Source organism: Vespa mandarinia, chromosome 8 (genome assembly GCF_050613455.1).
Source record: "Vespa mandarinia isolate Hongniang chromosome 8, ASM5061345v1, whole genome shotgun sequence".
Taxonomy (NCBI): domain Eukaryota; kingdom Metazoa; phylum Arthropoda; class Insecta; order Hymenoptera; family Vespidae; genus Vespa; species Vespa mandarinia.
In genome coordinates this window covers 3,213,669-3,237,500 of record NC_140817.1, presented here as the reverse complement: position 1 = coordinate 3,237,500, position 23,832 = coordinate 3,213,669, and the positions used below count along the sequence as shown (strand labels likewise).

The window sequence follows — 23,832 nt, the reverse complement described above, 5'->3', positions numbered from 1 at the left end:
AATTCTGTTATCACTTTATCTTTACTTTCTATCGTTTTCGACGATTCATTTAATTGTTCCTTTAACTTCAATATCAAAGATTCTAAATCCAATTGTTTATGCTGTGCTAGTTCCAAAAGCTCCGATTGTTTCTTAATATCTCTGAAATAAAATAAGATCAAATGGAAATCTTCAATATTTCTCATAATAATTAAGAACAAAGGAAATTGTATATATTAAAATAATATACCGTTTTAAATAATCTCGTTCTTCACGTAAGGAACATTCAATATTCACACGTTTACTAATTTCTTCTAATTGCGCTGTAGTTACATGGAGTCGTTTATGAAGAGATAATTCTTCTAAATCCTATTACAGAAATTTATCCGTCAACTTGCATGTCGCACACAATTATTATGCTATATGATGCAAGAGACCTACATTGTTCAAAGTATCGATATCAGGGATTGTTTAAAGAATAACATTTGTATTCCTATTAACGTACCATTGTTGACTTTTTAAATTCTGCTGATATTCGAAATAACATTTGTTCCATTTTCATGAGAATTTTACACGATTTCTCATCTTTTATCAAATCTTTTAATTCCTTCATTAAAAATATCAATGTTCTAACAGGATTAAAATCACTAAATTTATCGTCGAAAGAATCAAATATTCTATCACATTGAATTCCTTTATCAACAACGACAATCGATTTTGTACCACATAATGAAGGAACACCTGATGAAATACCTGTTTGTAAAGATTTTTTCAAATGTTCTTTCAATTTTTTCTGCGTTGAAACTTGCTTCTCCTGCACGTCAATCAATTGTTTATTAACATTCTATAGTAAAAGAATTTTTTCTTTATATTTTATATTTTACTTTATTATAATTATCAAGTAAATTTATATTAACAATTATGTGCAATATTTAAATCCTATTATTAATATTTCTCTACTTACATTACTTTTAATTTTTAATTGCTTTTGAAAATCCAATCGTTGTTTATTATCTTTAGATTCTGATGATATTCTATTTGTATGTTGATTTTTTAATGATAAGTTCTGTAAATGTTCCTTCATAATTGGACGAGTTTGATCCTGAAAGGTCTGACACCATTTCTGTCGAGATCTTTGTCCTTCTTCGGTGTTCTGTTCGCTATTTGGGGTACTGCTAACCATTTTATGATTTCGTTTATGTCCTTTAGTCATTACCTTTACCTCTATTAATGTACCACAATCATCCACCACAAGTTTGCTAGGATGTTCACTTTGATATGTAAGCTATAACGACAAAATTTTACAATTATAAAACTTAATAATTTTCACATTAAAAATGAGTACTAAAATAATTAATACCTGGTTATCATGGCTTAATAAAGGACTCTGAATGTTCTTATTGCTCATTATACTGGAAAAAAGAAAAAAAAAAAAGATGAAATATAATAAAACAAAAGTAATTATGTGAGATATCAATAAAAAAAAAAATGTAAATTAAATATGAAATATATTACATGTAATTCTTAACCTAAAAACTTGAGCCTATAATTCATTATTGCCATATATAATTGTAATATATAGTTATTGTTTTTACATTAAAACAATAAATTTTTATAATAACCTAAAAAAAAAAAAATATATATATACATATAAACATATTTCTTAACTATGTAAAAGAACGAAATTATTTGGAAAAGATTATTTCATTAAATATTATTTATTTAATTTAAATACTTACCGGACAACGGATATAGATCTGATAACATATTGTCATAATATTAATGTTACATACATAATTCTTGATTCTCAAAAAATCACTTATACAAGAACAATGCCGTACCAGCGAACATTCGATTTCTTATAAAAATGAAACTCTTACAAAATTTACGTATAACTCAGAAATACGCATATACGTCTATGTAATTAAATTTACCCGATTTGGTAATATATCTTATTTATGTTTTTATCGTCAAAATTGTGCGAACGTACATATGTTCGTAATAAACTTCCTATATCTGTTCTTGAAAGCTACCAACATAAAAATTACTAGGGACAACATAGTAACAAAAAGTTATTGATTTTATATTTAAGTATATTAAAGATATATTTTTAAAACATTAAATCTTCTACATATACACATACATATATAAATATATATTTGTAAATTACAAATTTCATTTCCTCGCATTTTGTTCTAAAAAAAAAAAGAAATTCTTAATATCTTTTTTTATTTTCTTTTTTAAATGCTTCTTTTTTGGAATAATAATGTAACTTCTTATAAGTAATCATAATTAAAATTTATATATTTATACAATTACGTTTAATCATTTATTTATGTAATTATATTTGGTCATTTTATTAATTTATAAATCTCTCAACTTTTTGTTATATGATAGTATTATAAATTATGTTGACCAATATTCAGTTTTTTCTAAAATTCGGCCCAATTCATTTCTATGTTCACCAAAAATTTCATATAATTTTTCGAAAAATCGTTTTCCATTTTGTTCAATGAACATTTTTCGTCTTCTTACTGCATCTAATTTTTCTTTAACTTCTTCCAATTCAATCGTTATACCTTGTAAATCTGGAATAGATTCTTGATAACTCTGTATTTCGTTTTGCAAGATCTGTATTTGTTCTCGTAATTTACTTTCCTCATTTTTGCAATTATTGATATTAGCTTTTTTCTCTTTAAGCTTATTATGCAAAATTATATTTTGTTCCTGTAAAGTTTTCATTTTTTCTTGTAAAAGTTCTAATTCATTTGTATTAGATTCTATATAAGATTCCAGTTTTGTTAAATTTTTGGTCAATCCATCTTTTAATTCATTCATCAAATTAGCTTTTTCATTTAACTTATCCATAATATATGGATCTAACATATCTTTTTCAGGCATTTTAAGTTCTTCAACGTCTATATTAGTATCACTACCAAAATGCATAAATATTTCTTTGTTGTAAGCTAATACAATTTTGTTTAAACTGTTATTTACAGATGCTATTTTAATATCCAATTTATATATGTCCTTTTGTATATCTTTCAAATGTTCATCAAATTGATGCATATAATTTTGAAGCTCTGAACATTTATTTAATATCGTATCTTTTTCTGTTTTTGACATAGGTTGTTCTTTTACTATAGAAATTAATTCTGTACGTTGTTTGTTCTGTATCTGTATTCGTTCGCACAAATGTTTATTTTGAATGTCTAATTGTTCTGTTTCGATATTAAGATTTTTTATATATTCTTCTTGTGCTTTAATATCACTAGTCTGTTTAGCTGCATCATCTTGAAGAGACATTAAAATATCTTTTAGATTTTCAACTTCCACATTAATATCTTTTGACTTTTGTTCAATCTCTTTTAAGTCATGCTCTTCTCTATTTAAAGTATCAATTGCTTCTGCTAAATCATCTTCAGTAACACCTTGTTGTTTTTCAATTTCTTGCAAATATTCATTGACAATAGCCGCTTCTTCATCAAGTTTTTCATCATTCCAAGCGTTATACATGCTCAGCATAAAAAAGAATGCATTTCTATTATCTTTCATTTGTTGCTCTGTTCCTATAAATGGTAAATTATTTAATTGAAAATTATTATATGCCAAATCTTTTACTTGACAAACTTCCACCAACCAACATAACCAGCCTAAAACATATGGCCAAGAATGTGCAGTATTTGCTGTTTTTAACAATGACTTTGTAATAATACCAGGATAATGCAATTTCTTTGCAATTTTTGGTAATTCTTCTATATAATTGGCAAGTGTTAAAGCTTGTTTAGGATCTATTAATTTTACCAATAAAGCAGAAACTTCAACAAACATTTTCAATGTAATAGGTTTCAAACTACCGCTATTGTTTAACATGGAAGAACATTGAATTTGATGAATATAAGAATCTATCTTATTTAGCATATGTGTTTGATAATTTTTATCTATTAAATGTCGCGTGTCTTTACGAGGTCCTTTGGCACCAACATTACTTGCACGATCACCAGACGGTGTTCTTCGACCAGTTGATAAACCTATTGTATTAAGTCTACGAGCACTGGTTGATGGTGTGACAGGAGTTGTAGGAGGATGAAGTAGACTTTTACCTATGTAATTAATAAGAAGTATAATTTTTTTTTCTTCTTCTTTTTTATAAATATCTACTATATAATAAAAAGTCATTTATTATATGAATTACCATATGAATTATAGACATATAAAATAAAAATATTAATATTAATATTATCATATTTTACCAGTATTCTTTAAATAGGAACGTCCATTATTCGTTGGATCGCACGAAGAACTTCTCATACGAGGTCTGGGAATAAGGGATACATCAGTAGCAGAAAAAGAATTCTTCGTCTTTAACGTTAATGTTCTTCTTGAATCAGTTTTGGTCAAACTTTTATCCCTTTTTTCAATCATGGAAACTCTTACCGGATTTGTAGACGATCTACGTCCAGTTGAATTATTTTGCATTTTTATACGATCTTAATTGTTTATTATTATTATTATTATTATTATTATTATTATTATTATTTTATTTCCTCAAATGTTTACTATATATCCAACGGACAACTTTCAAATTTTCAGAGCAACGCAGAACTATTCAAACGATATACCATGTGTATGTAAGTTAAGTGATACACACGTATAAAACTACCAACATATAACTTCTACTTTTTTTTTGTTCTCTCTTTTATCGTGTGGCGTACTTACATGTAACTGATTCATAAAAATGAATACAAAATGCGCGGGAAACTTAGGGAATACTTAAGTAAATTTAACAACTTAATAACTCGCATGTTCTTCGTATAAAATATTAAGATAATAATATAATTTTAAAGAAATTCGTACGAAGATAGAAAATAATTGTTATATTTTCATATATAAATATACAAATACAAAATTTTCCGCTTGTTTCAATATATATATATATTCAATATATTACCAATGGCTAGGTATTTTTCTAAAAAGCAAGATTTTTCGAATCAACTATCAAGGAATTTTTAACTATAAGATTGGAAGCACTGATATATATATATATATATATATATATATATGTGTATATATTCTGTCTCACACACTCAACAAACATATATGTATAGAGCATGATATTTTGTAAGTGACGTTACAGTGTAATAAAAAATAATTAACAATTAAAATACGTATTCAGGTATGCCCATTATATTTTTCATTATAGGTATTATGATTTTATTTATATATTAATTGTTTAGTTATCAAAGAAATGTATCGATTAAAAATGGCACTCCCTTATTTTTCATTAATCATTTCCGGTAGTGGAATTCGTTTTTAGTACACGTCAAAGTAGATGCCCTAACGTATAGATCATCATTATCACTTAATTAAATAATACAGTTTCTATCTTTGTCATAGCAAATATATTAAACTTATTTATTGTGAATTAAATATTACATACTTTAACAGAGTGATATCAATAATATTCATTATACTGTTTCACGTGTAGGTGATATAGTATTAATGTATTAATATACAAAAGCATATTATTATTAATGAATAATTTATCAAATTATTTTATAATATATCTTGTCTATCAATATTTTCTTTTAAATTTCAATATATTTTTTATTGATTTATGCAATGGATTTATAAACAAGTGGATAGATTTATAATAAAATTTATATTTCAATAAAATTTGAATAAAAAAAAAAAAAAATGAACTGAACTTTGGAATACCGTCTTTATTTCAGGAATATGAAATGGCAAAAATCGTAGCATGTGCATCATTACTTTATTTAAGCATAATTTGTAATATATTAGATGCCAATGAGCAACATGATAATGATATTAAAGATACAAATACAAAATCAACATACCAAAGTCCGGAACCATCTGGATTTGCTTACTTAGCAGAACATTTTGATGATAGAGAAAGATTTGATACTACTTGGGTATTATCAGAAGCTAAAAAAGATAATATTGATGAAGATATCGCAAAATATGATGGTTTGTATCCTAAAATTAGATAATCCATTATCGATATCTTTTATCCATTGTGACATTTAAATATTAAAATAAAATTATCAATAATAATTAGAGAAAATAAGAAAGTATTATTTTATAGGAATCTGGACTATAGAAGAGCCTAAAAGACCTATACAAGATGGTGATTTAGGTTTAATATTAAAAAGCAAGGCTAGGCATGCTGCTATTTCTACTTTATTAAATACTCCTTTTCATTTCAAAGATAAACCATTGATTGTACAGTATGAAGTTAATTTTCAAGATGGTCAGGAATGTGGTGGTGCATATCTCAAATTATTAACATTAGATTCAAAACACACAGAATTAAAGAATTTTCATGATAAAACACCATATACTATTATGTTTGGACCTGATAAGTGTGGGAATGATCATAAGGTATATATAAATATATATATATACATATATATAAAAAATGTAAATATAAAATTTTATTCCATTTTAATCAATGTTTATAATTCTTTTATTATTAATTTATTTTTATATAGCTACATTTTATTTTCCGCCATAAAAATCCTTTGAATGGTACAATAGAAGAAAAGCATTGTAAAAAACCAAAGGAGAGATTGGAGGATTTCTTCAAAGATAAACAACCACATTTATATACTTTGATAGTTCGTCCTGATAACACATTTGAAATAAAAGTTGACAATAAAATTGTAAATACAGGATCGTTATTAGACGATTTCACTCCTCCTGTTAATCCACCTTTAGAAATAGAAGATCCAAATGATAAACAACCTGATGATTGGGATGATAGAGAAAAGATCTCTGACCCATCAGCGATAAAACCTGATGACTGGGATGAAGATGCTCCAGCCCAGATTGTAGACGAAGAAGATGTTATGCCAGAAGGATGGTTGGAAGATGAGCCACCTATGATACCAAATCCTGATTCTGTAAAACCTGATGATTGGGATATTGATATGGATGGAGAATGGGCACCTCCTGAAATACCCAATCCAAAATGCTCAGATGCTCCAGGTTGTGGCCCTTATAAGCAAAAAATGAAGAAGAATCCACGTTATAAAGGAAAATGGTTACCTCCATTGATTAATAATCCTAATTACAGTGGAAAATGGAAACCTAAACTAATTCATAATCCTAATTACTTCAATGATGAACATCCATTTTTGATGTCATCTATTGTAAGTTATAGATATAAAATATTAAGATAAGATTGTCATAATTTTATAATTTAACTAAAAATTACAGTCTGCTATTGGATTTGAACTTTGGTCCATGTCTCCTGATATTATTTTTGACAATATTCTTATTACTGATAATGAAGATGTTGCAAAAAAATGGTCCGATGAAACGTTTGAAGTGAGACGGGTTAAAATTGCTGAAGAAAGTGTAAGTACTTTTACTAATCACTGTTATTTAATATTTTTAACCTATAATTAATGTTCATGTTCGGTAAGTAAAAATCAACTACTGTCGCAATTTTCGTTTTTCTTACAGTATTTTACGAATATTAGTAATATAAATATTGTGATATTTTTCTGTAATAGTATTTTATACATGTTTTCTTAATTTATATGAAAGTGATAAAAATTAATTATTATCTTCCTCATATAGAAAAAATGAGACTTATGATCTTTTTTACTTGAAATACATACATTATAATATGCAGGAAACATTGTGGGGACGTATGATGCGTTCTATGAACTACAAACCTGGCTGGTGGGCCCTTTATTTTTGTTACTGTATGATACCAATCATAATATATGTTTGGTATTTAATAAAACGTTCACGTGAGGTACTAAATTCACGAGACTTAAAATGCTTGCTTATATAATGTACTGAATTTTTGTAGTAACTTATGAGGCCGCAATTTTTGAAAAATTCAAGCGATACAATAAGATTATAATTGTTAAGTATATTTTATAATGCTTTTTATCCTTCAAAGGCTTTAATAAGCTATAAGTAGTTATTACTTAAAAAAAATTTATTATTGCAGAAATTATTATTGAACCTTTTAACAAATTGTATAGTAATATTATGTGCAAATTTAATTTCACTATTTCTTAAAACATTTCTAAAGTTTATAAAGTACACCTTCGAAATCAAGTAATATTGTTTTTATGTCTACACAGCTACATTTATAAATGTAATCACAAAATTAATTTGCAGTATTTTGTTACTGGTTATTTATAGTGGACTATATGGCGTCAAATTGCAACATTTACTACAGAACATCCTTGGATGTGGGCTGTATATATACTAGGTGCTGGCCTACCTGTACTTCTATTAATTTATTGTTGCTGTTTTAGTAGTCAGGTATAAAACATACTTTCCTTGATAAATTCTATAGTTTATTGCTACTTCTTTTGATGAATTTCCAATGATTAATATTTTAATATATCACAGTCTGTGTTCACATGGTATGTTCAAATTCTATATTAATGTTCAATCACATTTGACCTATATTTAAAGCTATTTAAGCTAGTTAAGCTTATTGCTTGTAAATTACGTGTTTTTATATTATGAATCGCAGCGGTAGTGCTATAATTATAATAATTATGTATTTTATAATATTATGATAATACCAAATATTAAATTCAAAGTGTTTTCCTGTTTTAAGAAAATTTTTTATGCATTATTTTTAGGAAAAAAATGATGAAAAAGAAGAGGACAAGCAATGTTTAGATATAAATAAAGATTTATTAGATAATGAAGAAGAGGAAGAAACTCAGGAGGCAGCTGTAGAAGAAAATAAAGAAATTGAAAATACAAGTGAAACAGAGGAGATAATAGAATCTAAAACGGCAAGTATATTTATAATAAATTCATTAATATAATTTTATTAAAATGATGAATAATTTGGATTAAGTTATAAGTAGATATTTTAATAATTGACACATATCTTATCTTTCTTCTATAGGATAAATCTAATGGTGATGATGGTCCAAGACGAAGAAAACCAAATAAAGAATGATAAGCATCAAAATAAATATAAGAAAAAATTTATTGTTAAAGTGTTCGTCATACTTTCACATTCCACATTATGCTTGTCATTGTGGATAGTAGTATTATCAATCACTAAATATGCGATGTTTTCATTAGCAATTTGTTCCTCGTTTAGAAATATGCGTGCTTCGATTTTAAGTATAATTTATCATTATACAATATAATTCAGCATAATGTCTTTGTGTACACACACACAGTAAGTATATTTATAATATATTAAAAACTCTACTTATATATATACATATATATATATATATATATATATATATATATATATATATATATATGCATTTCAACATACATATGAGAGATTTTCACATATGTAATAAATATCACTTGGCTATATACTATATTAATTAAATTTTTTAATATATCCGTTTTAAACAATTATTAAACCTTCTTAAAATATTAATAATGCAATCATATTTGTTTCATGATATTATCTATTTATTGCAGTTGACAAAATCATTCTGTATATCAAAAAAAAAAAAAAAAAAAAAAAAAAAAAAAAAATAAACTTATAACTGCATATAAGCAGTTAAAATAATTAAACTTGATATACAATGTCACGAAGAACTAACTTTGTATTTTTATTACTTATTTTCTGTGCAATTTCATGTACATTACATAAATACTTAAATATATAAATAAAACATATTAGCGTATTAATTTATATTAATAGGTAATATAAAATCATGTAGACTTGAGAATACAAAAAGATTATGAATATATAATTACTGTAAACTTTGATCATTTGATTGATGTAAACAATATAAAATATTAAAAATCTAGTTCACACGTTTTTAGTTTGTTTATCATATAAATAATGAGAAGCAATAATAATATCCAATGAAGCTACCTTTTCATTTTTAAGCATAATTGCTAAAAATTCCTTATTTATGTATGAAGTGTGTTGTGGCATGTAATTTAAGTATCTTCGATATTAATTGAGATATGAAACAATATTTTTAAATCTTTATGTTTCAAAATCGAAATATTCAGTACAAAGTAATTCAACATTCTCAAATAAGAACTTCGTTGAATAATGTGATCGATAATAGAGATAATAGAAACAATATATATATAAATAGAACAATTAACATAATGTATTTAACATATATAATTATAATTAATTAATACAATATTAATTTTATGTGCATTATGTATTATTAAATTGTTATATAAAAATATACACCTTAATTAAATTAAAACAGTCTTAAAGAGAGAGAAAAGAGATGAATTTTGTTTAATATTAAAATATTTTCTTTATTATGGATTTTTATAAAATGTAAGAAAGTAATTGTTAATAAGATAAACAGCTATATATATTATTGCACTAACGTAAAAATACCTTGTGTAATTTGCATATGCAAAGATATATGTAAAAAAAAAAATGTGTTGTAATTATCACAGATAAAGTAAAGATAATGCAATATATATTCAATATTAACTAAAGAAATATAAAATATTATTCTTGTATTTTTTTTTTCTTTTTTTTCTTTTTTTGTACACCTTATTGTATTAAGGATCTCACGAATAATTTTCTTTTATTATTATTAGCACTTTACTTACAATATTATAATATACATTCAATATCATTCTATTTTATATAATAATATTTTTAGTTCATGTATTTATATAATAAAGTTTGAAAAAATTGTCTTAAATGTCACATAGCCTAAATACAAGAAAAAGAATTGCCATTTCTTATATAGATTCTTTTGTAATATTATTACAAATTTGATATTGTCCGAGGCATATTCTATTTTTCATTAACTTTAATAACGAGATCGATATATTCTTAATATGAAATATTATTGTTTTTGATAGAGAGATAGATCATTTTAATAGCGAAAATACAAATTTTGTAATGATCTTAGTTAATTTATAATTATTACAAATAAATATATATTTGAAATCAAATAAATAAAATACCTTTGTAATTTGCAATATAGATGATTTTTATATTTCAACATAACTTTGATATTTCTCTCATATTCTGGATAAATTGAATTTATTTGAGATATTAATAATATAATTATTAATTGTCGATTCTTTTGATGAAATATTTGTTATTTTAATTTTGCAAATTTATGTAAATATCAATTTTGTGATATAATCATGGGCTAATCGAAGAACTACCAGAATTTTGAGAACACGATTTGCAAACAGGTACAGCACGTTGTGATAAATGTCCAGTTAATACATTATGCGAATCTATACATCGTGTACATAATACATCCCCACAAGACCAACAATGATGCTGAAAGTAATAAAGATAATGAATGACCATTCATAATTTTCATTTCTCTCTTGAACCTAATGAATTATTTTATTTGTCAATATATTAGAGATTATTCATTTACTTGGATGCATGCATACCTTCCTATTAAACGCATCGAATGTAGTCGAACAAGTACATTCCTCCATATTTCGAGATGACTTCCATTCTATGGCAACTGTCTTCAATTCATTTTCAATTTGGCTTGCTTGCTCTTTATTTTTCATTTTTTCATCGTTATTCACATTTTCCTTAATAGTTTCGGATAAAGATTCTTTGACATATTTATTATCAAATTTATGTTTACCTTGAATATTTTTTCTTTGTACGTTATTTAACTTTAATAATTGACTCAAAGAATTAATTCTCTGAAAGCGCATAAACGTTCATCATTCATCTTATAAATCTTTTACAATATTATTATATTAAGTTAGAAATAAAAAAAAAAAAAATTATATACTTTTGCAAGAAGTTTAACGTGATCTTCTAAAGAACTACTATGATCATGAATTGTTAATAACATATCTTCATGTGCCTCTCTAGGATGAATACCATTCTCAAATCTAAAATATAATCCTCTCCAAATGCTGTAAACAAATATATATATATACATATATATTTTTTTTTAAGTAAACCTATTTTAATTTATATACACATGTACATATTATGTTCGTCAAGTAAATGATTATTACATAATATTTTGTGGTGCTAATTTTGGCTGAAGAACATCATTAGAATCATCATTCCAATGTTTACATTCATAAAGCGGATTGATATACTCATTTGTATTATTTGCAATATATCCCCACAAAGAATACGTTCTTTCTGATAATCTATAAATATGAAAATATATGATTTGATCTATATAACATTAGATTCGATAATAATTATTATACCTAAGAGTCTGTCTTTCTTTTTCAGAATTTCCAATAAATGTTCCATACTGACAGCTATGTACATGGTCATGAAGTGTTAAAAGAAAAAATTCATTAAATTGAAATTTATGTGGATATTGCTGTAGTAATTGATAGGTTGCATCTATAAATTGAGTAAATATAGGTGCTAATTCTTTGCCGTCGCTACTAATATAACCACAGCGGTCACTGAATTTATGACCAAATGACAACCAATCTTTTTCTATTAATGCCTGATAAAAAAAGAAAATGAAACAGTTTAAATCAATGTATGATTGATACATATGTGCGTGCGCGCAAACAAACACACACACACACACATACATACATACATATTAATTTTATATAATTTTAAATATTTAAATATTTACCTGAAATCCTTGAATAGTTCTATAATATGGATCTAAGAGTAAAGCAGCCAGAGAACATACTTGCGCTGTACGATCCCAACCATCGCTACAATGTACTACTACACTCACGCCAGTAGAAACTGCTCGTGCAATAAACCAAGCAGTTTCTAATATAGAACGAATGTGCTTTAACCATCCACTACTTTCTAAACCATTTAAAAATGCACTCATAGATGTTGTCCTTTGTACTATATAAACAAGTTTAAACAACATATTAATATTCTTTTGTAATTCAAAGGATGCATAATGTTTTAACTTAATGCATATTCTAACTTACATTCTATAAGCTTGTTCAAACTTGTTCTCATGACATGTATATTTTCAATCCCAAAAAAATGAAACTTTATATTATCATAGAAATTTTCATTTTCATATCCTTTTCCTGCTGCCCGATTTGCAAAAGCATTAATCTATATGAAAAATAGGAACATTTATGGTATAACATGTGAGCTGCATTATGCATTATATAAATGAATAAATGAATAAATAAATAAATAAGTAAATAAATATACACACACGTATGCTTTACTTACACGTGGCCTTGTATCGACAACATACATATATTTTGAATTAGGATTTGTACAAAGTATATAATACATAATTAATTCATCCTCGGGACATCGCGCACTAAATCCTGAAAGTGGTTGACTGCAACGGCAGATAACAGCCTAAAATGCTTTATCTATAAATTTGTTCGAGCTAAAACTAATTAACCATGTATAAAAAACAGATAACAAACCTTATTCGAATGTAAATATGTTAATACAGGAAGCCTTCCCCTACTTCTAAATTTTGCACTACCTAACAAAATGTTGTCTGCACAAGTGCTTGGAACATATATATATTTTGGGTATGTATCACAAAGCTAAACAAAATATTTTTAAAATGTATTTATAATAAACATTGCAACTATTTAAAAATCTATAATATTTCTTATACCTCATAATTAGTATTCAAGTATGAAAGAGACCATTCTTCATTTGGTACTCCTTGCCTTTGAAATTCACTTTGTACATTAAAAAAATTCCAACCAACATGTTGCTGTAATTTTTCTTGATAAGTGAAGCAATAAAGATCTTCTAAATTTACTATAAAAATATTAAAAAATAATTAACTTTAATAATGTATATATAATTAGCTTTAAAGCAGTATATATAGTATATTATATATAGGATGTAGTATATACTATATATTATGTATTATATAGAAAGCAGCAGATAAATTTATATTTAATTTCTGAAAGTGATATATATATTGTTCAAATTTTTCTATCAAACTTATATAAATATAATTTTACCTGGGCAAGACAGTTTTAATAATGTAAGATAAATGTCATGGCAGTCACGTTCCTTAGGTATAACAAAAGTAACAATATAAAAATGTTTACATTTAATATATAAGGGTGATCCTGTAGTAGTTAAAGGTTGTTTTTCTATGTTGGATATATGAGTATACAAGACCTAAAATAATAATTGTTTCTCTATTATTATTATTTTTTTCTTTTTAAAGATAAGATATTTACTTTATAAAATTAAACATGCTAATAAATTATTAAGAAATATTTACCCATATTTTTTTTTTACCATTTCGTTCTATAAATATAAGATTTGTTAAGGTTAAATACAATGTACCTACAGAATGATTATTACTATACTTTTCCAATAAACGGACGTTTTCTACCTACAAATTAAAATGATATTAAATATATAACAACAAAATTGATATTTATATATATATATTATATATATTATATATATATTGATATTATATATATATATACACACACACACACAAACACATATATAATGTACATATAAAAGTACACACATAGATTTTATTTAACATTTTATATATTAGACTGACTTAGTATTTATATTGATTTACCTTTGGAATCTTTATTTGGTCCATTGCATATTACTGTATACAAATATGTTATAATGGATATTTTTATATCCTGACTAGATACTATTTTATTGTACATATAACGATACGTTTTTTAAGAAGTTAGCCAAACAATCATATTTTATAAAATTCAATTATTACACTACAACTATTTACAAAGTTCTAATTTTTATCTAATTGGTATCATAGTCTTTCAGTTAAAAAATATACAACTGACAGATAAAGCACAGATAACTTCACTATCATTCTTTGAGCAGGATTACCAATATATAAAAACAAAACAGAAGTATCCTTCTTAGATTTTTTTCTTGTTACAAAGTTGACCGCTAAATAAGAAATCTTCTTGAAATTTTACTTTATATTTCATTCTATTTTATTAATACTTTTAATAAAAGCGAGTATATATACATATATATGTATATATATACATACGTTTTTATAATACTACCGTATATGTAATAACATTTAAAAATAAATTTTTATTATTTAATTACTATTTTTTATTTTAAATAAAAATATATTTCTTGATGTCATTAAATTATAATAATTATATAAAATCGCTAATCATGAATGTTAAAATTTTATTAAAGTATCAATATATATATATATATTAAACAAAAAATATATATATACATATTAAACATAAAATATAAAAAGATTTAAAGCTGATCACCACCTTTATAACGAAAATATAAACAATTTCGGCGACAGGTATGGACAAAATATAAACTACAAATATTTTCCAAAAAACTATCCCTACTTGTGTAGGTTATATTTCTATCACGCATAACCAAATAATCGATTTAGTGAGAGAAATTTTTATACGTAGTAAAAATAGTGATACATTTGACAAAAACAAAAACAAAAAAAAAACTATATGACGAATTATACTTTTTTGAAGAAAAATTAAACCTGTTCACTACCTTTTGTTCGAAGCGTGTATAATTTCAGCGACAGGTAGGAATAAAATATGAACTACGAATATAAGCGGGGAAGGTTATCCCCACCATTCGTCTATCATATCGGTGTATAAGCTTGTGTTGGTTATTATCCTTCACGTGTAAATAACTATTGGTTTCTTTTCAATTGGAAAAAGTAAACTATGTTAGTAAACTGTGTTAGTAAACTGATATTTTTCAATCTCTGATTATATCTTTCTTTGATGCATTGATCTCGCAGTGATACGACATTGGTACGCATTTAATTTACGACAAATGCATAAAGAATAATAAATATTATTGATACGTATAATAATTATTATATAAGTTTGTTAATAGAAAGAAATTATCTATGAATTTAATTACTATCTTATTTGTTTATTTATAAAGAAATATTATTGATAATGTAAAAGGGAAATACATTAATGTTTAGTTGAAATTAAATTGTAAAGATATTGGAAATGTTTTCAAATATGCAGCCATTCGCTCGATAGTACTTGCGTTATATGATTTACAATTAAACTTTGCAAGTAATATCGACCCAGATCTCACTACGTGGAAGTTGCTGCATCTGGAGATCCATAGATTAACGATGACTCTATTCTAAAATCCACGTTCGCGAGGTAATCTAATCGAATTTTCGAATAAAAAAAATATTTGTTTATATTACACAAGGCAAACAATTGTCAGATTAAAATTTTGTAATATTAAAAATTTAAATTAAAATTACTTTAAGTTTCTTGCACGCTATAGTCTTTTAAAGTTCAAGCAAATTTACTATTGTTTAAATATTAATTTATTGTACTCTGTATACATTATATATCGTTCAAATAATTATGATATTTATTCGTAAGATCCATTAGCATGAACAAATTTTAAAGATAAAAGTTTAAGCGAAGACATAGATTTTTTGAATTTTGGAAAAAGCTTTATTTTCATGCGTGAATTATTGTCAAAGAAAGCACTATTCTTTGACACGATCTTTTTTTCAGAGAAAATAAAATTTTTTCGTAAGTTCGAAAAAGCCATGTCTACGCTTGAACTTTAATCTTTAAAATGAGACTTTGTTAATCAAAATCATTCAAACATTACACTTGTAATCATTGTTGACGTAAATCATTATAAAACCAAACGCATGATAAACAGCATTAAACTCAAATATTAATATATAAATTTTATAAATATTTTGTTATCTATATCTGTGTAGATACATATATATCTACATAGATTTTTAATAAAATACATATATATCTACATAGATTTTTTAATTAAATGAATATTTATATAAACGAATTAATTGATACGTTGATGCGAAAATTCACGTATATTCCATTATTTCAGTTTACGATACATTTTCTAACAGAGATAGATGATAACATAATATGTATATTATTTTGTATATGTTGTTGTTAATTAGACGTGTTAATTAAATGTGAAAAAATAAACAATATAGATTTTTATAAATAAATATAAAAATGTTTTCTCTTTCGAAGAGAAATATATTCTCTTTGGAGAACACTGTTAGTACTATGCAATAATTAATTTATCGAGATAATTTGATCGGCATAGTGAAAAGTGCACAGAGGAAAAAATTCGAAAGAATGATAATATGAAGATTATGATATTAAGCAAGATATCGTTGTAACATATTATTACGATTATTCTCCATAACGCTTATCATCCATATTAGTATTAATTTTGGAGAAAAATGATATATCAGTTTGACCATGCCAATTAATAAGGAATGTGGAATGAAGCCCGTTGTGACAATTTCCTTTCCGATAGTTTTTATTGCACTTTGAACATATTCATCTGGTGTTGGTATCATCCAGCCAGCTTTTGGTGAATCCATCGTATGATTGGTTACGGTTCCAGGTAAAAGACATTGTACGATTATACCACGTTTGCCATATTCGATTTGCAAATCTCTGCTGAATTTTAAGACATATGCTTTCGTTGCTGCGAAAACGGTCAATAATGGACATGGCATTAAGGCCACGCTAGATGAGATATTTACTACAACACCTTTACCACGTAATACCATTTGTGGTAATACTATTCGACACATGTTCGTTACAACAACGATATTACAATGTATAATATTCATATAAATTTTATCCTTGTGTGGTAAATCCAGGAAATATTCAGGATGAGGATAGGAAATACCAAGATTATTCACCAATACGCCCACCTCTAAATTTAATATTTCCTTCTCTATAGCACGGTATGTTTCCATTCCCTCAGAAAAATCTAATCTTATTATTTTTGTTCTAACATTGCAAAGAGCTTCAATTTCGTTGGCAAATATTTTCAAACTTTCCGTATCGGGACTTATTAAAACAACATTTAATCCTGCTTTTGCAAGTGCTTCGGCATATGCTTTTCCAATGCCATGTGAACAACCAGTTACCATTCCCCATTTACCCATCGATAATAAATCAATTTTCTTATTATTCGAAAATCTATTGATCAATTTACGTATTATTCCTTGATAGATCTTGTAGCTCCAGTAAAAGATCGCTATATAACCTATTTTTTCTATGATACCCATTATCAATGAGATGTCAGTTAAAGAGCGAAACAACGCATCCGTCCATTCATTTTTCGATGATTTCTAATTTCGGTCATGTCAAAAAACATGTCACCGATTGAAAACGAAAAATCATTTACGAATTTTCAAAATAGATCCTCTAAAAAAACTTCTGAAAAGCTACACTTTTATCGTATTAATTCTATCGTTTCAAGAAGAGACAGTCATTTCATAGAATTGTGAGTTCGCACTGCACCGATGAAATATATACAACATAATGCAATATAATCAAGAATAATTTTATTGGTTATTTTCTATTATATGAAGTCAAATAAAATAAATGAAATATGTAGCGTCGTATAACTCGTTTCGAAAAAAAAAATTAAAAAAAAAAGAAAAAAAAAAAAAGAAAAGAAAACGAACGATTAATCTACACTTTCACATGACTCTTTCACGACGATAAATTATATATTTGATTCTCGTAACCAATGTTTAAGAGAATCTATTTGTTGGCGTACTGCTAATGTACTGGTACCACCGATAACGTTGTACTGTTCAATGCTTTTTCTAAAATCCCATATACATTCCACGTCCTTCTCAAAAATTTGACTAAAAATTTCAAAAAATTATGTAAGAAAAAAGAAAAAACAAAAAATGTAAATACTCTATATTCAATATGAAATAGTTTACCATATTTTTTGTAATTTTTCTAATGGCACTTCGCACAATGATAAACTTTCCGATTCGGCAAAATTTACAACTTTGCCAGCCAAATGATGTGCTTCCCTGAATGGTAACTAAAACGTTCAAAATTTGTCAAAATCATTGATATCATTTATCAAGATCATCCGATTAGATTATTTACTCTCTTTCTTCATTTCTTTTTTTTTTTTTATATTTTAATCTATGACGTAGATATATAAACGTCCCGTTACTTACTCCTTTCTTCACAAGATAATATGCCAAATCGGTGGAAAGCATATCGGTTGTTAAAGCATCGCTACATTTTTCTTTATTTATTTTTAAAGATTTTAATGCTTTTTCCATGATAAAAAATATATTATTTAAAGTATCGAACGTAGAAAATAATGCTTCCTTGTCTTCTTGAAGATCTTTATTATAAGTTGATGGAATACCTTTGAGAGTTGTCATAAAGCCCATACACTAAAATCATACATCATTAACTATCTTTTCTTATCGTGTATATTATAATTTAAATAAAATAAGATAGGAATATCAATCGAATCGATATTATGCAAAATGACCTTTCCAAGTAAAGTGCCACTTTTTCCACGGATTATCTCCATCAAATCGGGATTACGTTTTTGTGGCATTAAGCTACTACCGGTTGAAAAGTCATCGGAAAATTGTACGAAATCAAATTCATTGGAATTGTAAATGATCAAATCTTCAGCCAATCGACTCAAATGGATCATAGTTAAAGATGACCAGAAAAGAAATTCAGCTATACGTCGAAATATATTTTTAGTCATCAAGACATTATTATTGTTGTACATATATGTAATATATTTGAATACGAACAAAAATCTTACCAACGAAATCTCTATCGGAAACAGCGTACATGCTATTAGAACTAATGTCTTCAAAGCCAAGATTAGCTGCTAAAAATTGTCGATCTATTTCAAATGGATTTCCAGCAATAGCACCACTTCCTAATGGCAATACGTTCACACGTTTACGTATTTCTTGTAATCTTTCGAGATCAGCTTTTGCGTACCAAGCGTAACTGAATTATCATAAAGAATTATTATTATTATTATTATTATTATTATTATTATTATTATTATTATTATTATTATTATTATTATAGATTTTTTTTTAATATATCATTTTTATTTATTAAATTATCTCTAATCAATTTCTTTTAATATTCAAACCTAAGAAGCCAATGTGACCATTTAATCGGTTGTGCACGTTGCATATGGGTATATCCAGGCATAATAACATCGTTATCTTTCTCAGCGCGATCTATAAGTGTCTAAAAACAATTGATTTTCAATTCCAATGATATTCCATTTTAATATCGTTTAGACGAACTAGTATGATAATATCGTTGATAAATTTAATTTTCAAACATAAAATATAAACAAATGGTATATTAGATACCTTGATAAAAATATTAATACTTAAATGAAGTTTGTCTATCGACTTTCGAAGATATAGTCGAGTATCTGTTATTGTTTGATCGTTGCGACTTCTACCAGTATGCAATTTCTTTGCTACGTCACCAATTAATTCCTGTGATAAAAAATATTGATCGATTTATCGACCGTATCAAACCATAGTTTTAATAATAATCTCTTTGTTAATTATCCGATAAAATTTTACCGATAATCTCCGCTCATTTGCACTATGAATGTCTTCGTCTTGATGAGTGATAACAAAGAGATTGTTCCTCCATTCGGCCAAGATCTATTAACATTGTTTTATTTCTTTATTTAATTATTTATTTATTTTTTAATCAATTTAAAAGGATTTCTAATACTTTCGTTCTTTTTTTTTTTTTTTTTTTTTTTTTTTTTTTTTTTTTTTTTAACATTAAACCTTTTCAAAACCATTCTCGATAAGGTGTACTTCTTCTTCCGTTAAAAATCCAGCTTTACATAGTGCATTTGCATAAGCGATACTTCCCTGAAGATATAAGTATTGCAGTATTATATATAGATGGATCATTTATTTTCCTCATTATCATTTTCCTTACCTCTATATCTTCTGCATATAACCGTTTATCAAGTTTTATGGATGCATTTAGGTCATGGAAATCAGGATCGATTTCCTTTGTAAAACGACCACCCCATAATTTTGGATTATTCTGTTTATGTTTACGTGAATTAAAAAATTGCCATTATACTATTAATATTATTAATATTATTATTATTATCATTAGTAAAATTAAATATTTCTTGTTTATTTTTGTTAACACTCACTAATATATTAATGGTAATGAAAAATTTATAAAAAATAATTCTTACCCGTGCCGACATGGTGAAATTATAAATTCCGACTGATACGCAAGCATACAATTCGATGTTTTTTTATCGAATGCCTTTTAATATCATTTATTACGCAAGTTTCACATAGCGTATCATAAAAGTGTAGCATTATCATTAAGAGATAAGCATTGATGCTGGTAAATTAAACGAATGTATGAATATCTAAATATATGAATAGCGAATTAAAAATGTTAAATGTATGTATGATATACATATTTCAATATAATATGTAAATACATATATAAAAAATACATATTTCTTATCTTTGAAGGAACTAAAAACGAAACTTAAACAGGAACTAATGTATCATGTATAGGTATATTAGTGTATCTTTGTATTTCCTTTCTCTAATATACGTCATACTTGTGGTTTCATTTTTCCCGGTTTTTAATGAAGCTATCAAAACTGATAAAGCATAACCGTCAACATACATGTTTCCTGTCATATCCTACCTGATTCCTTTCTATAAAATAATACTAACAGTTTAACTTTGACTAGAGTGTTGTGTGCATTACAAGTCGTTTGGTACAATGATTAGTGAAATTTGTTTTGTAAATATTATCTTTACAATATACGGAGTATATTATAATGTCCTAGAGGGTTGATATAAACTAAGGAATTAATCTGACGATAAAGATAGAGTATGTGTCTTTTATCCTTATCGATAGAATTTATAAAATTGTTAATTAATATAAATTCATTATATATTTGTTGTACACACACACATATATATATATATATATATGTATACTCGAAAAATACAGGTCAACTCGATGTATTCTCTTGACAGAAAGTTAAGAAAGGACGTTGGGTAATTGTCACATGCACTGTAAAAGACGAACGAATATAAATCGTTAATATATACTCGTGAGCTTATCTAAATATTCATCGACAAAGCTCCGCAGTAATCTTGATCGATCCGTTCGCGAACATTTTCTTTTCTTCTTACCTACTTGCTCGTTCGGTCGTTCGTTCTCTCCTAATAATAACAAGTTTTCTTTTCGATAAAATTTTCAAACAAATTTGTTAAACGATTGATCGATCATACGAAGGACAACATGGAGGAACCTCGCTTGGATAATGATAAAGTGGGATTAAATAATAAAGGATTAGACGATAAGACGAATGATGTTGAAAAAATTGTTATATCAAAGGATGTTGTGTCCGTTGATATGACGGACAAAAGATCGCAAGCTCACAACACACGAGCTGTTAATACTTTTGCAGCGAAGAAAACTGTAGCCCAAGGTATGATGGATGTAGCATTGATTACAGCTAATGCTAATCAGTTAAGGTACCTTATTGAATATCAACGAAATAGTCCTACCTTTTACGTTATTCTGATCCTCATTGTCATCAGTCTTTTGCTACAGGTATGACGTCTTTTTTTTCTTTTTCATATACGCTTATATATATATATATATATATATATATATATATATATATATATATATATACACATACACAATAACGACAAGCTATACATTATTATGAAATTTTTAGCGAAATCAGAACGGCGCGATTAAACGAGTTTTTCTTTGTTATTATTCTTTTAGATCGCCGTTGGTGTAAGTTTAATTTTTAAAGGCAGATTCGATATGAAAGGACAATCAAAGTCACTTAATGCACGAAAAATTAATAATTACGTTGTTGTCGGTGTATTTCTTATAACTATTATTAACGTTTTTGTCGCTGCATTTAGTGTAACTACACCGGCTACAACCGATATTACATCTACGTCTAGGTCTACGTAGATATTACGCATGCAATAATGTTCATTTTCAACATTACAAAAAAGATTTTCCCATAATAATTTTATTATTAATTTATACCCTGTTTGTGTGTAACAATAATTTGCAAATAATATGAATGCATTAGAAACAGTATTTACATATTTTTTTTTTTTTTTTTAATATCGCTCGAGTCTCGTATTTATAACTATTAATAATTGATTATTAATAGTTTTTCGATTATTTCGTGAATTAAAACTTATACTTATGTAACAAATATTTTTCAACGTTTCTTTGTTTATGTATTATCAACAATTATATTAATATGATCGTATAGAGTATTGGCTATTGCAAAAAAAAATTATTCTAACTTTTAACATTATATTTATTCATTCAAGATATAACAGTAAAACGAATAATTTATTTTCATTTACGTGTCATTCGTACGTCATTTTTTTCTTTTTTTTTTTCTTTTAAGAGTGCGACTAATCTATTTCATGAACAATATCATTGAAATTAACTACAAAGATAAATAACAATATCGCTTATCTAATACTTTTCCTCTTTCAAAAGAATTTTTTAGGCATGTATTGTCTATTAATGATAAAATATTAAAAATGATTTTTCACAGTAATATATATATATATATAAAAGAAATACAGAACATTTTTGTAAACACGAAACAACAAATATGTCTTAATGTATTTATTATTTTATATCCAGCTTTAAATATGAGATACTAAAAATACAAATATATATTTCATTGTTGAAGAATAATTCATAAATATAATTGTATATTCATATTATGTAATCATAATAACTTTTTAATGAGAAGATTCATTCTATTAAAATATATTTTGTCGTAATGCGACGAAAGGATTATTTTAAATGTAAAAAAAAAAAAAAAAAAAAAAAAAAATCCTTTTTTCGTATTAATCAATAATATTAAAAAAAGAAAAGAAAAAAAACAGAAAAAGAAAAAGATTGTACCTTCAGAGCTTTGTCGCGTGTCAACATTACATTACTGTTGATTACATTGCGCTTATAGTTAAATTATATTATTTTAATATAATATTGAATAATATTAAATGTACATTATTTTCAATACTAAAAAAGCAAATATATGAAGTAATTAAT

The 23,832-nt window shown here is 25.8% G+C and overlaps 6 protein-coding genes and 1 pseudogene across 15 annotated transcripts in view; 2 read left to right on the top strand and 5 right to left on the bottom strand.

Annotated features, from left to right (window-relative positions):
* Positions 1-2,001, bottom strand: part of LOC118449722 (uncharacterized) — a 3,455-nt gene extending 1,454 nt beyond the window's left edge. For 2 of the 5 annotated variants that reach the window (XM_035884625.2, XM_035884658.2), the window contains exons 1-7: positions 1,719-2,001; positions 1,495-1,601; positions 1,340-1,391; positions 944-1,264; positions 485-823; positions 230-348; positions 1-141 (exon numbers count right to left, since the gene is read on the bottom strand). The exon at positions 1-141 is cut by the window's left edge. In XM_035884625.2, coding sequence (XP_035740518.2) covers positions 1-141; positions 230-348; positions 485-823; positions 944-1,264; positions 1,340-1,387 — 968 coding nt within the window. In that variant the 5' untranslated portion in view covers positions 1,388-1,391; positions 1,495-1,601; positions 1,719-2,001. The remainder of the gene's footprint in view (positions 142-229; positions 349-484; positions 824-943; positions 1,265-1,339; positions 1,392-1,494; positions 1,602-1,718) is intronic. The other 3 variants (XM_035884667.2, XM_035884638.2, XM_035884648.2) reach the window with 3 other exon arrangements.
* A 226-nt stretch (positions 2,002-2,227) lies between these two features.
* Ndc80 (kinetochore protein Ndc80) lies at positions 2,228-4,634 on the bottom strand. Of its 2 annotated transcripts, XM_085658948.1 has the most exons (3): positions 4,417-4,634; positions 4,233-4,297; positions 2,228-4,082 (listed from the first exon to the last, which is right to left on the bottom strand). In XM_085658948.1, the coding sequence occupies exons 2-3, from the start codon at positions 4,288-4,290 to the stop codon at positions 2,386-2,388; spliced, it is 1,755 nt and encodes a 584-aa protein (XP_085515074.1). In that variant the 5' UTR covers positions 4,291-4,297; positions 4,417-4,634; the 3' UTR covers positions 2,228-2,385. The 2 variants fall into 2 exon arrangements, with proteins under 2 accessions (XP_085515074.1, XP_035740573.2); XM_035884680.2 differs by having other exon boundaries at positions 2,231-4,082; positions 4,233-4,633.
* A 408-nt stretch (positions 4,635-5,042) lies between these two features.
* LOC118449747 (calnexin) lies at positions 5,043-9,215 on the top strand. Of its 4 annotated transcripts, XM_085658826.1 has the most exons (9): positions 5,043-5,155; positions 5,712-5,967; positions 6,086-6,381; positions 6,492-7,151; positions 7,219-7,359; positions 7,640-7,765; positions 8,164-8,286; positions 8,616-8,774; positions 8,891-9,215. In XM_085658826.1, exons 2-9 carry the CDS (start codon positions 5,721-5,723, stop codon positions 8,942-8,944), a joined length of 1,806 nt encoding a protein of 601 aa, XP_085514952.1. In that variant the 5' UTR covers positions 5,043-5,155; positions 5,712-5,720; the 3' UTR covers positions 8,945-9,215. The 4 variants fall into 4 exon arrangements, with proteins under 4 accessions (XP_085514952.1, XP_035740606.2, XP_085514951.1 ...); XM_035884713.2 differs by lacking the exon at positions 7,640-7,765 and having other exon boundaries at positions 8,891-9,213; XM_085658824.1 differs by lacking the exons at positions 5,043-5,155; positions 7,640-7,765 and adding an exon at positions 5,280-5,463 and having other exon boundaries at positions 8,891-9,213.
* A 1,389-nt stretch (positions 9,216-10,604) lies between these two features.
* On the bottom strand, positions 10,605-14,749 carry Mtmr6 (Myotubularin related protein 6). Its single transcript, XM_035884610.2, has 13 exons — positions 14,466-14,749; positions 14,148-14,261; positions 13,879-14,041; positions 13,521-13,669; positions 13,321-13,446; positions 13,115-13,249; positions 12,859-12,991; positions 12,543-12,769; positions 12,154-12,404; positions 11,950-12,090; positions 11,718-11,844; positions 11,359-11,625; positions 10,605-11,239 (listed from the first exon to the last, which is right to left on the bottom strand). Exons 1-13 carry the CDS (start codon positions 14,487-14,489, stop codon positions 11,096-11,098), a joined length of 2,001 nt encoding a protein of 666 aa, XP_035740503.1. The 5' UTR covers positions 14,490-14,749; the 3' UTR covers positions 10,605-11,095.
* Positions 14,750-17,011: 2,262 nt separating this feature from the next.
* On the bottom strand, positions 17,012-18,106 carry LOC118447758 (very-long-chain 3-oxoacyl-CoA reductase pseudogene; annotated as a pseudogene).
* A 128-nt stretch (positions 18,107-18,234) lies between these two features.
* On the bottom strand, positions 18,235-22,041 carry Argl (Argininosuccinate lyase). Of its 2 annotated transcripts, XM_035880087.2 has the most exons (12): positions 21,915-22,041; positions 20,945-21,099; positions 20,674-20,784; positions 20,517-20,603; positions 20,301-20,384; positions 20,079-20,210; positions 19,850-19,950; positions 19,505-19,698; positions 19,217-19,416; positions 18,891-19,115; positions 18,642-18,748; positions 18,235-18,560 (listed from the first exon to the last, which is right to left on the bottom strand). In XM_035880087.2, exons 2-12 carry the CDS (start codon positions 20,954-20,956, stop codon positions 18,416-18,418), a joined length of 1,398 nt encoding a protein of 465 aa, XP_035735980.2. In that variant the 5' UTR covers positions 20,957-21,099; positions 21,915-22,041; the 3' UTR covers positions 18,235-18,415. The 2 variants fall into 2 exon arrangements, with proteins under 2 accessions (XP_035735980.2, XP_085514814.1); XM_085658688.1 differs by lacking the exon at positions 20,517-20,603.
* On the top strand, positions 22,024-23,179 carry LOC118447769 (ninjurin-A). Its single transcript, XM_035880115.2, has 2 exons — positions 22,024-22,338; positions 22,522-23,179. Exons 1-2 carry the CDS (start codon positions 22,024-22,026, stop codon positions 22,717-22,719), a joined length of 513 nt encoding a protein of 170 aa, XP_035736008.2. The 3' UTR covers positions 22,720-23,179.
* The last annotated feature ends 653 nt before the right edge of the window (positions 23,180-23,832 follow it).